The 13,745-nt window shown below is 38.1% G+C and overlaps 1 protein-coding gene across 3 annotated transcripts in view; it reads right to left on the reverse strand.

Annotated features, from left to right (window-relative positions):
* KNTC1 (kinetochore associated 1) overlaps nucleotides 1–13,745 on the reverse strand; it is a 30,242-nt gene that overhangs the window by 6,178 nt on the left and 10,319 nt on the right. For all 3 annotated transcript variants that reach the window (XM_079322956.1, XM_079322957.1, XM_079322958.1), the window contains exons 26-53: nucleotides 13,486–13,629; nucleotides 13,135–13,233; nucleotides 12,605–12,708; nucleotides 12,378–12,483; nucleotides 11,901–12,035; nucleotides 11,380–11,499; nucleotides 10,967–11,036; nucleotides 10,821–10,888; nucleotides 10,166–10,455; nucleotides 9,801–9,973; nucleotides 9,523–9,620; nucleotides 8,585–8,723; nucleotides 8,066–8,122; nucleotides 7,378–7,541; nucleotides 6,784–6,891; nucleotides 6,522–6,650; nucleotides 5,843–5,959; nucleotides 5,356–5,465; nucleotides 4,934–5,144; nucleotides 4,172–4,261; nucleotides 3,803–3,974; nucleotides 3,384–3,442; nucleotides 3,026–3,242; nucleotides 2,470–2,543; nucleotides 1,371–1,581; nucleotides 1,161–1,270; nucleotides 760–809; nucleotides 339–417 (exon numbers count right to left, since the gene is read on the reverse strand). In XM_079322956.1, the coding sequence (XP_079179082.1) occupies nucleotides 339–417; nucleotides 760–809; nucleotides 1,161–1,270; nucleotides 1,371–1,581; nucleotides 2,470–2,543; nucleotides 3,026–3,242; nucleotides 3,384–3,442; nucleotides 3,803–3,974; nucleotides 4,172–4,261; nucleotides 4,934–5,144; nucleotides 5,356–5,465; nucleotides 5,843–5,959; nucleotides 6,522–6,650; nucleotides 6,784–6,891; nucleotides 7,378–7,541; nucleotides 8,066–8,122; nucleotides 8,585–8,723; nucleotides 9,523–9,620; nucleotides 9,801–9,973; nucleotides 10,166–10,455; nucleotides 10,821–10,888; nucleotides 10,967–11,036; nucleotides 11,380–11,499; nucleotides 11,901–12,035; nucleotides 12,378–12,483; nucleotides 12,605–12,708; nucleotides 13,135–13,233; nucleotides 13,486–13,629 (3,504 nt within the window). The remainder of the gene's footprint in view (nucleotides 1–338; nucleotides 418–759; nucleotides 810–1,160; nucleotides 1,271–1,370; nucleotides 1,582–2,469; nucleotides 2,544–3,025; nucleotides 3,243–3,383; nucleotides 3,443–3,802; nucleotides 3,975–4,171; nucleotides 4,262–4,933; nucleotides 5,145–5,355; nucleotides 5,466–5,842; nucleotides 5,960–6,521; nucleotides 6,651–6,783; nucleotides 6,892–7,377; nucleotides 7,542–8,065; nucleotides 8,123–8,584; nucleotides 8,724–9,522; nucleotides 9,621–9,800; nucleotides 9,974–10,165; nucleotides 10,456–10,820; nucleotides 10,889–10,966; nucleotides 11,037–11,379; nucleotides 11,500–11,900; nucleotides 12,036–12,377; nucleotides 12,484–12,604; nucleotides 12,709–13,134; nucleotides 13,234–13,485; nucleotides 13,630–13,745) is intronic.

Genomic DNA, 13,745 nt, shown 5'->3' on the forward strand with positions numbered 1-13,745 from the left:
TCTGCTTTCATTCCACCCAAAGTGAGCCAATCTTTTGCACAGACAGTTTAAGACACACTCCAGGAAATGTTTCATGAAGTTGTTTCAGATAATATCAGCAATAAGTTTAGAAAACCCAGAGTTCAAGGGCTGCTCTTGAGAGTTAGTAGCAAAATTCAATGAAAATCACATTTTTAACCCAAAGGTTAAAAGGGGAGAAAACACAGAGCTCACACAAATCACAAACTACCCAAAAGACCAAACCTGCAAAGGCCAGAAGTTGAAACTCTTGCAGTTAAGCAGACAACATTTGATTTTAATAAGAGGTAAAAAGCTAAACCAAGAATTTAACAACTCACAGATGTGTCAGCTGTTGCAATTGCATAAAGCATTCTTGAGCTGTAATCCATTGGGCGAGACTGAAGTAGGTAAATAACCCTGCAAAAATGGGTTTGTTTTTAATGCAAATACAGCTACTGGAATCCAACACATCAGCTGTCATTAAAATGTGAATATTTCACTGTCAAAAACAGAGCAAGGATAGGAAGAAGAAGGGGAAAAGCTTCAAAAACTGCTCTTAAGCATTTACAGATGTAAGTTATTGTCAGTGGCATTTTGTGGTATAAATAAATATTGGATGATTCAAAAGTGATGTCAGCAGAAAGTAAAAATAAGAACAGTGAGCTCTGAATCACACACACTGTTAGGTTTCTTGAAAAAGCCATTTTTTAACTGGCAAGTTAAAAATAATTCACCATATTGCAGGTAACACACACACACCTTCGGAGATCTTCATCCTCCTGGAGATCTCCAAAGACTTCTTGGGATTTCTTTAAAAAGGAATGAAAATTTAGGTGAGTTTTCCATATTGTTTGGATCAATAGCTGGGTCATATCTCTGCTAAAAGCTGATATATTTCCAACTGCATTATTCCTTCAGGCTGGCTGCACTAAAGGGAAGGTTTGAATCTTTACACAGAAAGAAGGAAAAGCATTTCAAATCCTTCTCACCCAGACACTGATGTGCTATTTTAGGAAGGTATTGAAATCTTAAATAGATTCATGACTACTACAGGCAATTTGTACAGAATAAGCTCAGGGTTTTTTTGAACAAGTAGAGGAAAAAAAAGCCCATATTTTATATAATTGGTTATTTCCTCAACCCCCAAAGTGATGACTTACCCCTGGGGGTGGTGTGCTTGGGCACAGCCATTTGGCCAGCAGTTTGTCACAAATCTTGTTCATATCCAAGTTGTTAATCTCAGCAATTTCCTTAGCTGCCACATGGATATCTACAGGAAAAAGGGCAGACAATGTTATTTCCAAACCAGAACTGGGGTTTTTAAAAGAGCTTCTCTTTGCTCCTTTGAGCCTGGATGATGGAAAACTCACCTGGATAATTTCTGCCAGCTGGATTTTGGAATCTCTGGTCTATGCTGTGGTGTTCATACAGTAAAATAATCAGATTTGCTGGTTTCCCCATGAACTTTAGATGCTCCCCACTGTTCAAGTTATTTGTTATCAGGACATTTTCTGTTGCTGCTCTCTTATACTGGCTGTGTAAATTCCTCTGGAGAATTTCTGCTTTCCGATGTGACTCATCCTTTAGCAAAACACCAACAGTTTTACATAAAAAAGCTTCTTTTACTCAAAAGCACAAGAAAAATCATCTTTTTAGAGAGTGGACAGCAGGATCTGCTGCTCAGAGGTGTTCCCACACCTGCACCCACAGGTATTTTTTCTGCAGACACAGAGGATTAACCACATTGCTCTAGCTAGGAAAGATACTTTGAAAAAAATTGCAAAGCCATGTTGTGAAAGCCAAATAAAATATATACAAGTAGGTTAAATTAAGAGTTTTTGAGGTAAAATGTAGAAGAAAAAAAGGTTAATATTAAAACTTGTGTCTGCTCAAATTTCAGTTTAATTTTGGCATAGTTCTCTCTGATTATGTGATGAAGTAGAGAGAACTATTTAGAGTTCTTTATGCCTCAACTCCATAGAAAGTTTGAGATTTCTAGTCAAAGCTGAAGTTCTTATTCACCTTTCCCTGTGAAAGGAAACCATGTAAAAACAAGCCTGAGAATCAAGTCAAAGCACATTTTCTTCATATGTAACCCTGCAAACAGCTCAAGAATTTTGGAACTGTAAGCAAAAATTAATAATGTTATTGATCAAAGCTGGAACAGATTCCACCTTGTTCTCCTGCAGCAAGAAAAATGCACAAAACAGGAGAAAGAAGAAATTATTCTTCCCTAAAACTGCTCATTTTTTGTCCAAGCTCCAAGGACACCAAGCCTGATTTTTGCAGGAGAATGTTCCAGGACAGAGGGGATTCTTCTGGGGGGGTCACATCTCCAAAAGTATTTCCCATATCAGAGTTGGTTATGGTACAATTTACACACCAAAACACAAAAAATTAAAATACATAGACAAGTATTTTGTAATTTTTGTACTAACTTTACAACTATCTGGCAACAGTTGCCATTACCTCAGCTGCAGTACTCTTCAGCCACTTCTCAGCCAGATAGAGACAGAATTTCAGTGCCTGGACATGGTCAGGACCTTTTTAATGATTAAAAAAAAAAAAAAAAGGAAAGAAATAAAAATCCAATTATTTATTTGGATTCAGATAGCAGAGAAAGTGATTAAATTGGGCTGAAATATTGGCTCTTGGTGGAAAACTTGTCTGAAGATGGTGTGAACATGGAGAAACTTTTGGCAGGACAACAGGGCCACGTTGGATGGGGCTTGGAGCAACCAGGTCTAGTGGAAGGTGTCCAAGTCTGGGCTGGAAGGACCTTAAAGCCTTTTTATGACTCTACAAAAAAGGGGAAAAAAGGATTTGATGGTGATGCTGTGATATCAGCTGGATGCTTTTCTAAGCTATTGCTCCAAACTGGATGCAGGAGATAAATTCATTTTCATCCTCCAACTTTGCTGGGTGTTACTCAGGATCAGTGAACAAATGTTTGCTCCCACCCTCACCCTGCTTGTCCCAAGCCTCTTCTCCCTCTCATTCCTTCCCCATCCCATTTACAACTCACCTATGGGGAATTCCTGGGCAATCTTGTGAGCCATGGCCACAGCCCACTCTGGATTGACTATGGACAGCAAAAAGGACTGAAGGGTCTGCACAGTTTTGATGGTTTCCTTGTTAACAATGGAGGAGGAGCCACTGCTTCTCATCTCAAATATTTTTGGTTTGAGTTTTTTTTCAAAGACATGTCGAACTGCAGACATGTGGAAGGTATCCAGGGAAACCTGGAATAATGGTGAAGTAGATGAAGAGTTGTCAGAGCTTCTACATTGAGGCCAACATCATGCAAAAGAAAGATAGAAACTTCTTTTTTTGGGGTGTGAGTGAATAATATTTCAATCAATTCCTTCAAGCTGTTACTTTACCTTCATTAGTTTGGAAATCAGCAGAAGGGTTGGGAAGGTTTCCTCACTGAGCTCTGCAGCTGAAAAAGAAAAAGTTGCCTGTGAGAATCTCACAATTCCTCTGTGAAATTAAGCACTTGCAGTTTATTGGTGGATGGGGACCTCCATTGGGAGAGACAGGATCTGATCCAAATTATTCCCACTGGGCTGAGATGTGGGATATGTGGATAAAACTTACAGGTCCTAGGACAAAATATTGAGGACAAACCCTGCACTGTATTTACCATCTGAGCTCCTGTGGGCAGCAATTTGGGAGCACAAGAAGTGCTTTCAGAAGTAGTTGGGATGAAAACTGCATTAATGAAGGATTTCAGTTAATATACAACACAAAGTGAAGGTCAGAGAGAGCAAAGAAAGGGAATTTGAGATCCTGAACTTACATATAATGTTCCAGAAACTGTGGGAAGTCCTGAAGAACAGCAGGTGAAAGGGCAGCCTGGTGTGAGCAGCTGGAGACAAGGGAATCATCTGCTCCAAAACATATTGGTGCTCTTGGTCCACTGGTGCAGAAATCCTTGTGTAAGATTTCAGATGTTTGAGGAGGCTCAAAGCCTAGGGGAAAAAAAAAAAAAACAAAAAACAAATAAGAAAATATAAATTGCTGAGAAATCACTTTTAAAACATTATTTTCTGAGGGAAAGATGTGTACATGGAATAATTATTTGAATTTCAAATGCTGGATAGCTGCATCAATAAACAGACAAAGCAGAATTGAGGTGCCATTAGCAAGGTCACACATCTGGACACACCTGGCTCAGCTGGATGCTGGTGTTCTTCTCATCAGCACTTTGCATCACTTTCAGGACAATTTCCAGAGTTTCATAGTCATAAGGATCCAGCTGTTCAAAATAATCAGCTGTTTTAGAAGATCTTACATGTTTTGTCTCATAAATACATACAAGTGTGTTGATTTCTTCCCCAATTTTAAAACCAATTACTGTTTCTTCAGTGTTGTTATAAGTATCATGACATAATTATCTAAAATTATTAAATCCTAAAAAAAGGCATCAGGATTTTGCATAAAAACCAAATAATAAGTGCTGAAAACAAAGTAAAATAAACCCCCCAAACCCAAAAAACTCACCCTACAAAAAGCTCAAACCTCTAAAATACAAAATCAAACCTCAACCAAACAAAAACACCCCCAATATATAATTTTTAGCCCCCACCTATTTTTAATTTAGTACTTTTCCAGTGTGCTTAGAAATTACTGTTTTTGTTTGATTTTCTGCCTGATTAGTTTTTAAGGGAAGTGGGGATGAAAGACTCCTGCCTCTCTTTTAAGAACATCAGATATGTGTCTGCAATTTCTTTTGTAGAGAAGCAGAAAACTGAAACTTAACATTTACAAGCTTTAAGAAAACTTGAAAAAAACCACAACCTTTTCAGTTTCTGTGGAATTATTCATCTGTCATTCAAGTGACATGCAGCAATTATTAGATGCAGATTCCAGGGATGTGACTGTGTTGTTTCTTTGTTTTAGTCTTTATTTTTAATTTTTTTTTTTTTACCTTGTACAATATTCCACTGAGGTTCATGACCAGGTCTTTGGTGCTGTTCAGCAGGGGAATTATTTGCAGTGCTCTAGCCAGTAATGTGGAATGAGGTTGCCTCTCACTGCTTTCTGCAGAGTCATCTTCACCATCATTTGTGTTTGAGTTCTGGAGCAGAAGGGTTTCAATGCAAAGCTGCAGTGCAGCATCACTGTCCAGCATGAAAGTGCTAGGAAAGAACAGAATATGATTTTCTCTGTAAGCTCTGATGTCATCAAGGAGTTTCTTTCCTAAATTAATCCAAGGGCAGCATGTATTCTGAATAGCATTTTTTTTTTAAAGAACAATTTGCATTTTCTATTAATTAGGATTTATTTAAAGCAAAGTAGATTCAGTGGCCATGGTTGTTTTTACAGCAATAGATTGAATGGAATCAGTACCTGCAGTAATTCAGGATGAGACCTGTGTCTATTTCTGGGTTTTGTACCAGCACTCTTATGAGCTCTTTCTTCCTTACTGGTGGCTGTCTAAACACAGTCTCAAAAGAAATCTGCAGATAAAAACACATTCATCTTAAGAGAGTCTTTTAGACAATATCAAGACTAATTTCTTATAAGTGAAACTTTGACTTCTTTTAGTTTCAATCCAGAACTTTCAGAGCAGAAAAAAGCAGTGGAATTGTTGATTATGCCCCTTGCCAAATAATATTTAAGAACTTAAATCTTCTTTTGCAGCCCCCTCAATTATTGCATTTCCATTCCTGATGTTTACTTATGCAGAAAAGCAGAATGAAAAATCCAAAACAAAACCTAAAATTTGCTAACATTTGAATGGGAAATGTCTAAAACCTCACACACATCTCAAATGATATTGCTATTATTAACTGACTAGTTAATAAAACCCTAAAATAAGTAAGTAAAAACTTACACCAAATTTACCAAGCTGGATACCCCATTCTGCATCAATAACCAATTCCTGGAATTTTCTCTTTTCTTCTGCTTCACCATATCTGTCAGCAAGCTCAGCTCCCACCAGAGCTACTGCCTAGAAGGAAGGAGAAGGGAAGTGAATACAAGTCTCATAAGTAATCTAAAAATCAGGAATCTTGAAGTCTAAATCCTTAGAGGAACTTCAAACAATTCATGAATGATCACACAACTGTGTAAAATGAAAACAAATCTCAGAGAAGATGCCAGGACTACCTTACCCCCTGAGCTGGCTGGTGAAAGCTGCTTTAAAATTTACTCTCTCTAAAATATTTTCCTAACACTGTAGAAAGTGTGTTTTAGGCATTTTCTCAGAATTTACATTACTCTCCCTCCCCATTTCTGTATTTATATTTTCATAGATGTATTGACTCACTCCATTCTTGAGAATTCCTGCCAGAGTACAACTTATCCAAAATATAACATAGATCTAAATAATGATGGGACCTGAAATAAATAATTTCAAGCTTTGGAATAAGTCATGATGAGGTTGAAAATCACATTAATATTGACAGCAACTTCCCACTGTGGTACAGAGGCAGCTCCTCTCCCAGGGCCCTAACTGAAGGATCTCAAACTTTCTCTGTTTGCTGAAGAAACTGAAGGCCTTGGGAATTTACCAAAACTTTTCTGTAATTCTGCCATGAATTGTTTATGATCTCCCACAACTTATTGAACATCTCTTCCATGGGCAAAATGGTGCAATAGCCCAGGGCCAGGTTCTGATCGATGACACGAGAGTTGAACACCTGTGGTTTGGGAAAAAAAAAAAATCATAAACTTTAGAAATTTATTTAATTTCTTCAATAGTCTCTTTGTATCAAGTGCAACACAGGAAAAGCCACAGAAGTGGCTCCCTCACCCTTTCCAGGGAACTCTTACCTTGTGTAGTAAGTTCAGGACTGAGGTCCTGATTACTGAATTGCTCCTCTCCTTCATAGCTCTAAGGAAGCTTCTGGTTTCAGTGAGGAGCAGGTTGCTGTCATGTGGCTGTCATGAAGAAAAAAGCACCTAATTAAAAAGAAATTCTAAATCTTCAACTTCTTGTCATTTACAGTATAGTAGGAGGTGCTATAGGAATTGTGTTTTCAGGTTTATTTAAGGCCTTACAAAGATTTCTTCTAGATAGAAAAAGGATTTCTCTTTTCTTAGAGCTTTTGAATTGAGGGATATGTCTTGAATATTCTACTTGTGACTTTTCCCATACTAAACAATGGTAAAACAACATGAAAGAACAGAGTAGACTATTGTTAACACTCACTCTAGTCTCTGCAGGAAGATCAGGAATAAAAGCTCAGTTCTGAGCACACTTTGCAAAGAGAGAGGGCCATGAAAAACAGGGAAGAAACAGCAGCTCCTTTTACAAACTGATTCAAGTTTGCTTGATAATCAAGGTGCTAATAAAAGATCATGGTGAGATCCTTTCCCCTGCCTCCCAAGTCCTTAGAAAACCACTCTAAACATGCTAAAAGTCACCTTTTCCCTCAGGGTCAGATCCAAGGTGGTTAAAATGCTGTGCTGGAGGCAGGAGCCACAGCCCCAGACTGTGAGCTGCAGGGCCAGCTGGAACTGGCTGCACTCCAGCAGGTTCTGCACTGCTGCAGAGAAGGGAGATCCAACAGGCAGCAGGAAGTTGTGTCCTGTGAAATAGTTCAAAAACAACCCCAGAAAGTAATTAGGAAGCATATTGTTCTTGGAGTTAATATCAGAGCTCTTTCTCTTTTTTTTCATTAAAGTTAGGAGTCAGGATTTGCCTTAAAATCTAAAATTCTCAGGGCTTTTAATTCAATACAGATTCCCATTTTAGTCCAAGTTCTTAACCAGAATTTGTCTTCTTGGATAGGCCTTGATGATCTTCACTGACAGTGGTAGAACTTTGTCAAGTACAGGTTTTGAGATGCTCAGAAATCCCACGGTGGGATGGTGGGAATTGCCACCCAACCTGGTGTCCTCTGTGCTGAACCAAACCACCCCTAAATCGTGGCTGTAAGTGGAACATTGAGGCACCTGTGAAAACTCCCCTATGAGTCAGTCATGCTTGTGTAGGGTGAATTTAAACCTCATATTTCCAGTGGTTTGTTCAGATTTCTCTGTGGATCTGCCCTCATGCCCTTGGAATTGGGTGATTTTTAAGGTCCTTTCCCACCCATGCAGTGTCTGATACCTTCCATGAATGTTCTGTGTGCCAGGCTTTGAGACTCCAGGGGGAACAGCTTGTCCTCTGAAAGACAGAAAATGCTTATCAGCAGCATGCCAGGAGCTCAATAACATCAGCAAGTCTAGGAGAGCCCTAAAAATACCACAGGACAGGACAAAATAGAGATTTGTGAATCCCAAGAGCCATTTGCTGCTATTTTTAACAGTGCCTGCTCAGAATTTATTTTCTAGCAGGGAATATCTTTCAGACTCACAAAGGAATCCAGCAGTTTTCAGTAACTACTTTGTATGTAAATCCCTTGGATGAGACAGTCAACATTAAACTGTGAAAATAAGAACCAAACCCAAAATCATCTTTCTTTCCATTCTGTACTCCCTGATGGGTATTTCTACTGTGAGTTTGTCTGAGATTTCTGAGGTGATAATTTCCACATACAAGCTGAATTATTTCCATTTCTAGATAAAAATCAATAAGAAACACAGATTTTTTTTAAAATTGTTTTAATGTTGAGGAGAGCAAGCTTACCACAAATAGGCAGAACAGCAGAAATGAGTTCATATGCAACTGGAAGAGATGTCCTAGGATCCAGGACTATCCCATCTTCTTTAAAGAAATTATCATTAGTCCACTCTTCATAAGGATCTTTGTCTCCTCCAGATGTTGCCTAAGTAAGAACATGGTCAGAAATACACACAATAAAAAGCAGAGTTAATGAATCCACTAGCAAGTTTCTGCTTTGGAATACAGGAATAGAACATGATGTTCTATTTGAAAGTAGTAATTCTGTTAAATGGCCAGTGGCAATAAATCCATTTCCTACCCAGAGTGGCCACATTTGCCTCTCATGTTGCAGTTGTTTAGTTGTAAAGTAAAAATGCACTCTTATTCAATTTCATGGAGGCTTTCATAAACATTCTTGGTCAAATATTATAAGCAAACATTTTGCAAATGGACCATTTTCTAGAAAAATAACATTTTGTGGATAAACAAGCCCAGCCACTCTGCTCTACTCCACTCCAGCTGTAAGAGCCCATTCATTTCAAGCAGCCTAAAGCACTGCTTGACCTAAACAGAAAACAAAGCTGCTATTCAAGAACTTGATCATCTTAAAGTTTTACAGAACTCTTGGGAAAGCTTTCACATAATACATTCATTTAAAAACCAAACTCTGCCTGCCATAGTTTCAAGACAGCTCTCTGCCAGTCCTGGCAGGAGCTGGTTGATAAAATCACTATTTTCAGCAGGATTTATTATGCTGAAATGTAAGTGGAGAATGCTACTTGTGCTTGTCCCAAGCTGCACTGCTTTTAGGACTCTAATCAGTTTATTCTTTAAGCTGAAGAACACAGATTCTAGGAAATTTTTATTTGTGGATTTTTTTTGTTGTTGTTAGCTTGTTGATTAAAGAGTGCTGGAGAAATGAGAGAGTAAATAATACATAGAGTGAACAGCACAGAAAATACCTCTGCTGTAAATTCATAGCTGTCCATTTGGCACTGTCCATGAATTTCCTTGGCAAGTGAAGTATATTTACACAGTTCCAGACAATCCAACACTAAATCTGTAAAAATACTGAGATCATTAGCAGGAATGGAAGGCTTATCTGTCCTTTTAAAAGGAAACAGCACCCATTATCACAGATGCAGATCTAGAAATTCACTTGGTTTTCAGGTTTATTGAACACTGGTTGGAATGTTGGGCTCCCAACATGAACACAAGTGAAAATGGGAACAGGAATTACCTGGACTGCACAGTGTGACTGCTTGGCCAGCCAGCTCATGGATCACTGCTGGAAGATCCATCCCATCATGAGTGATCATGGGAACATCAGCTCCCAGCATGTGGCAAAGCCTCTGACACACTGCAAACAGCAGCTTCCCTGTACTTTCATTCCAGCTATTTTCATAGAACTCCCTGTTGACAAAGACAAGGATGTTAAAAATAAAAACCCAGTTGTTCTTAGGGCTTTTACTTAATTCTGTCCCAATTATTTACCAAAACAAAAACCTCTTTCCTTTGCTCTACATAATTCAAAAAAGAATTATGAAATAATAGCTCAGAAAAGCCCATTGAAAGTGATGACCTTGAAAAGCTCTGCAGTTTTACCTGCATATATTGACAGCCACTTCCACTTTTCCATCATCCAGGGCTCTCAAGGCCAGTTTTTCTCCCAGCTCATGCTTTGAGACTTGCAGGAGCAAAGCCAGTCTGTACAACCTGGATTCAGTGGGAGGGGCTTTGGCCCTGCCACCTTCTGAATTACAATTCACTGCTGGCACATTTCCAGACCTGGATGCAGATCTGACATGTTCATAAGAGCTTATGTAATCCTCAAGAAGTGCAGATATCAGTGAAGGGTTCCTGTATTCTTTATCTGAGAGAAAGATAAAATACTCCTGCAACAAATAAAAAGTTATATATTTGTATCCATGTAACTTTCTTCATTTTTTTTAACCTACTGTCCTGAGATCTTAATAAATTCTTACAGCACTTTATCATGAACTCTTTGAAATATTAGCAATTAAGTCTTTAGTGAGAATATTAAATTTTTTTTGTTTAAATAGACAACTGATTTCTAATTGGGAAGTTCCCCAGACTAGATTAAATTGCTATATTAACCTTAGAATCAATTTTGAAGTCAATAATAAAAGCAGCCTTTGCAAGCATGTCATAAATACAATTAATTTTTAATTTAAACCACATGATAAGAAAAATTGGAGTAACTATAGTAAATCAAAAGGGATTAAAAAGAAATACCCACCTGCAGGGTAGAAAATGTTTCAAACATCTTTAGGTTTTCTCCACATTCATATTTCTTTATGGGATTGTCTGTTGGAAGACAAAAACAATTACATTTGGATTCCATTTACACAAGGAAGATATAAGATGTTGAAGTTGTACCTTTACCTTTTTGAGTCCTGAACCAGAATTTAAGGATTTCCACCAGTGTCTTAGTCATAAGTATTTGTGGGTTTTGCTGCAGGAAAGGAAGAGATTTTAATAAAATCTCTTATAAAAAATTTAAACTTTTTTTTTGTTAAAATGTTGACAGAATAGACTTGGGCTTCAGCTCTTAGATTACAATGCAACATTCCACAGACTTCTTAAGCAACAATTTCAACTGGCACAACCAGTTGAAAAGCAAATCAACAGAAAGTAATTTTATATATTAATCCTTTCTAGAAACAGTAAATATTTTATGTGAGTAGTATGTGTTTATTCCACAGTCTGTTTGTTAGCTCTCACAGGAAATATCCACACCTCTCCTTTTTCAGAATAACTTGTGTCCACACTTTGTGGTGTAAAAAAAGCTTTGGTACCTCTTCAGGATCATCTGCTTTGTTCTGTAACACCAGTCTTCCCCCAAGAGTCAATCTCTCTGCAACTTCCTCAGCCTTAGCAAGAGGCAGAGATTTTAACAAAGCCAGAGATTCTTCTCCCTGAAGGTAAAAAAAGAAACAAACAAAATTAGAACAGAAATAATCAAAATGAAAGGGCATTTGCTTTTGGAAGAGCTGAGTTCTGTGTCCATTCTTGTTCTGATGCTATGGCTGCACAATGGCCATGAGGGTAAGCAAAAACAATACATGAAAATGGGTAGACTTTAATTCCAAACCCATCTGGTGTACTGCAGGTCATAACTTTCACCCTATTCTGCCACAAAAGAAGGATAAAACTCTGACAAAGAACTCATTTTCAATGCTAAACATAGGCAGTTAAGCATCCAATTAATAATTTGAATTAAAAATATGTAAACTGCTTTTAAGAATTCAGCAATACAGCTTGCCCCTGTTTTATCAAGAGCCCTCAGTGTCTGTAAATCCCAGGATCATTTCCCTACCCTTCCTTTGTCAATCAGGTCCATCATCCTCAGGAAGTAAACTTCCCCTGTAGGCAGCATGTAGGCTTCCACAATTTTCAAGGCATCCTCCAAGCAAGTAGGGGTATCTTGTTTGAGAATGTATCTCACAAGCCACTGTAAGATGAAAACAGAAATGGTCTTTAGTTTGTTGATGTACAGGATAACAAAGGAATTAGTTTATACACACTATTTTACCAGTGGAATTGTTTGGTTTGTATCAAGCAAGTTACCTGGAAGGTAACTTTGATCTAGAGAAAAGCTAGTGCAGCTTAGCAAAAGCTGAAGTGTAATTGGGAGAAATTAGCCTGGGAACTCTGAATATTTGTCTTATCAAAGATACTCATGTTTTCTTCTAATGAAGGGGAGATGTTAAAAGAAACCAAACCAAGTGGTAAAAAAATCACCAAGTGTTGTTCACTGTGACTTCTGGAGAAATCTAAAGTCTTGGTAACTTACCATTATCATCTGCTTGTCCTTTAACAGATTGGTATCTCTTATCCCATAGGCTCTCAAAAGTTTCTTCATCTCCATCAGTCGGTAACTTTCCTGCAGTAACTTCACTCTGGGCACAAATGCAACCATCATTAATTACTTTGCTACCCCCAGCTGCAGGATTTAATCATCACACCACATCAGACACACAGAATTTCCCCAGCCAAGGGTAACCTGTGGATGCTGCTTACTTGACATGATTCATTTCCAGGTGCTGTTTGACCAGCTGCTCCACTGCTGCACTCCATGGCACCACAGCTCCGTGCATTATCTGCAGGACTGCATCAAATTTCAGCTGCAAAAGGAACACAAACAGCTCCCTTTTCAATATAAGTTTCAAACTAGTCCTCTGAAGTATTGTTCAGGTGTGATTGATCCCTTTAGGCAAGTATTTTATTTCCCTGCCCTATCTGCACTTGCCTAAAGGGTATTTATTGTCACCATATGATGTGTCAAGATTAGAAAATTAGAAAAAGCCATTTATGAGACTGTGGCTCCATACATATTATAATTGGTGAATTTTCCATGTGATTACATCACAACTACAAACATATCCTCAAAAAACATCACAGGGGAGATGATTAAAATAGAATAAGAAAACAAGACACTATTTTCTCCTCATAGCACTCCTTAAAAATGTACTCAGAGGATTATGTAAAAACCATTTTGGTCTGAACTGATGTGTTGGAGCCACTTGATACCTTTCATAAAACCTACTTACATCTGTGTCAGAGATGCAGCCAATGACAGCCACTGCCTTGGCCTCCCAGGCAGTTTCAAACACTGAAATAGATCGTGTCCGACAACGCTCCAGCAAATCCTGTGTTTTGATAAAGGTGATTAGAACATTTGAAAGCAGAAAAGATAAGATTATCTTGTAAAATGAACAAAAATGTAAAGTTTTCTGGGCATTAAGGTATTGTTTCATAACTGAAATAGTAACTATCAATAAGTTGCTTGACAGGAATAGGATTAATCTAAAATTCAGTTGTAAATTCAAATGTTCATCAGGCTTGGTTTCTATTTCCTGATGTTGGAATAGCTGTCTTCAAAAGGAAGAAAATATGGATACCTTGACATACTGTAGGAGAAGCTCATCTTTTTGTAGGTTGTGTTCACACAGGTAGGGTTTTATAAACTTCTCCAAAATGGATGGGACAAGCTCTGGTGCCAAAATTTTATCCAGCATGCGAAACACGATAGTGGTTGCATTTTCCTGGGCAGCAAGTGGGAAAAGGCCAAGTTAGAACATCACAGATGTCACTGCAAAGCCACTGACATCTCTGACACACAATCCAGCATCCAGAGGTCACTGAAATCAACTGAAAGATT

The sequence above is a fragment of the Erithacus rubecula genome (assembly GCF_903797595.1).
Source record: "Erithacus rubecula genome assembly, chromosome: 19".
NCBI lineage: Eukaryota > Metazoa > Chordata > Aves > Passeriformes > Muscicapidae > Erithacus > Erithacus rubecula.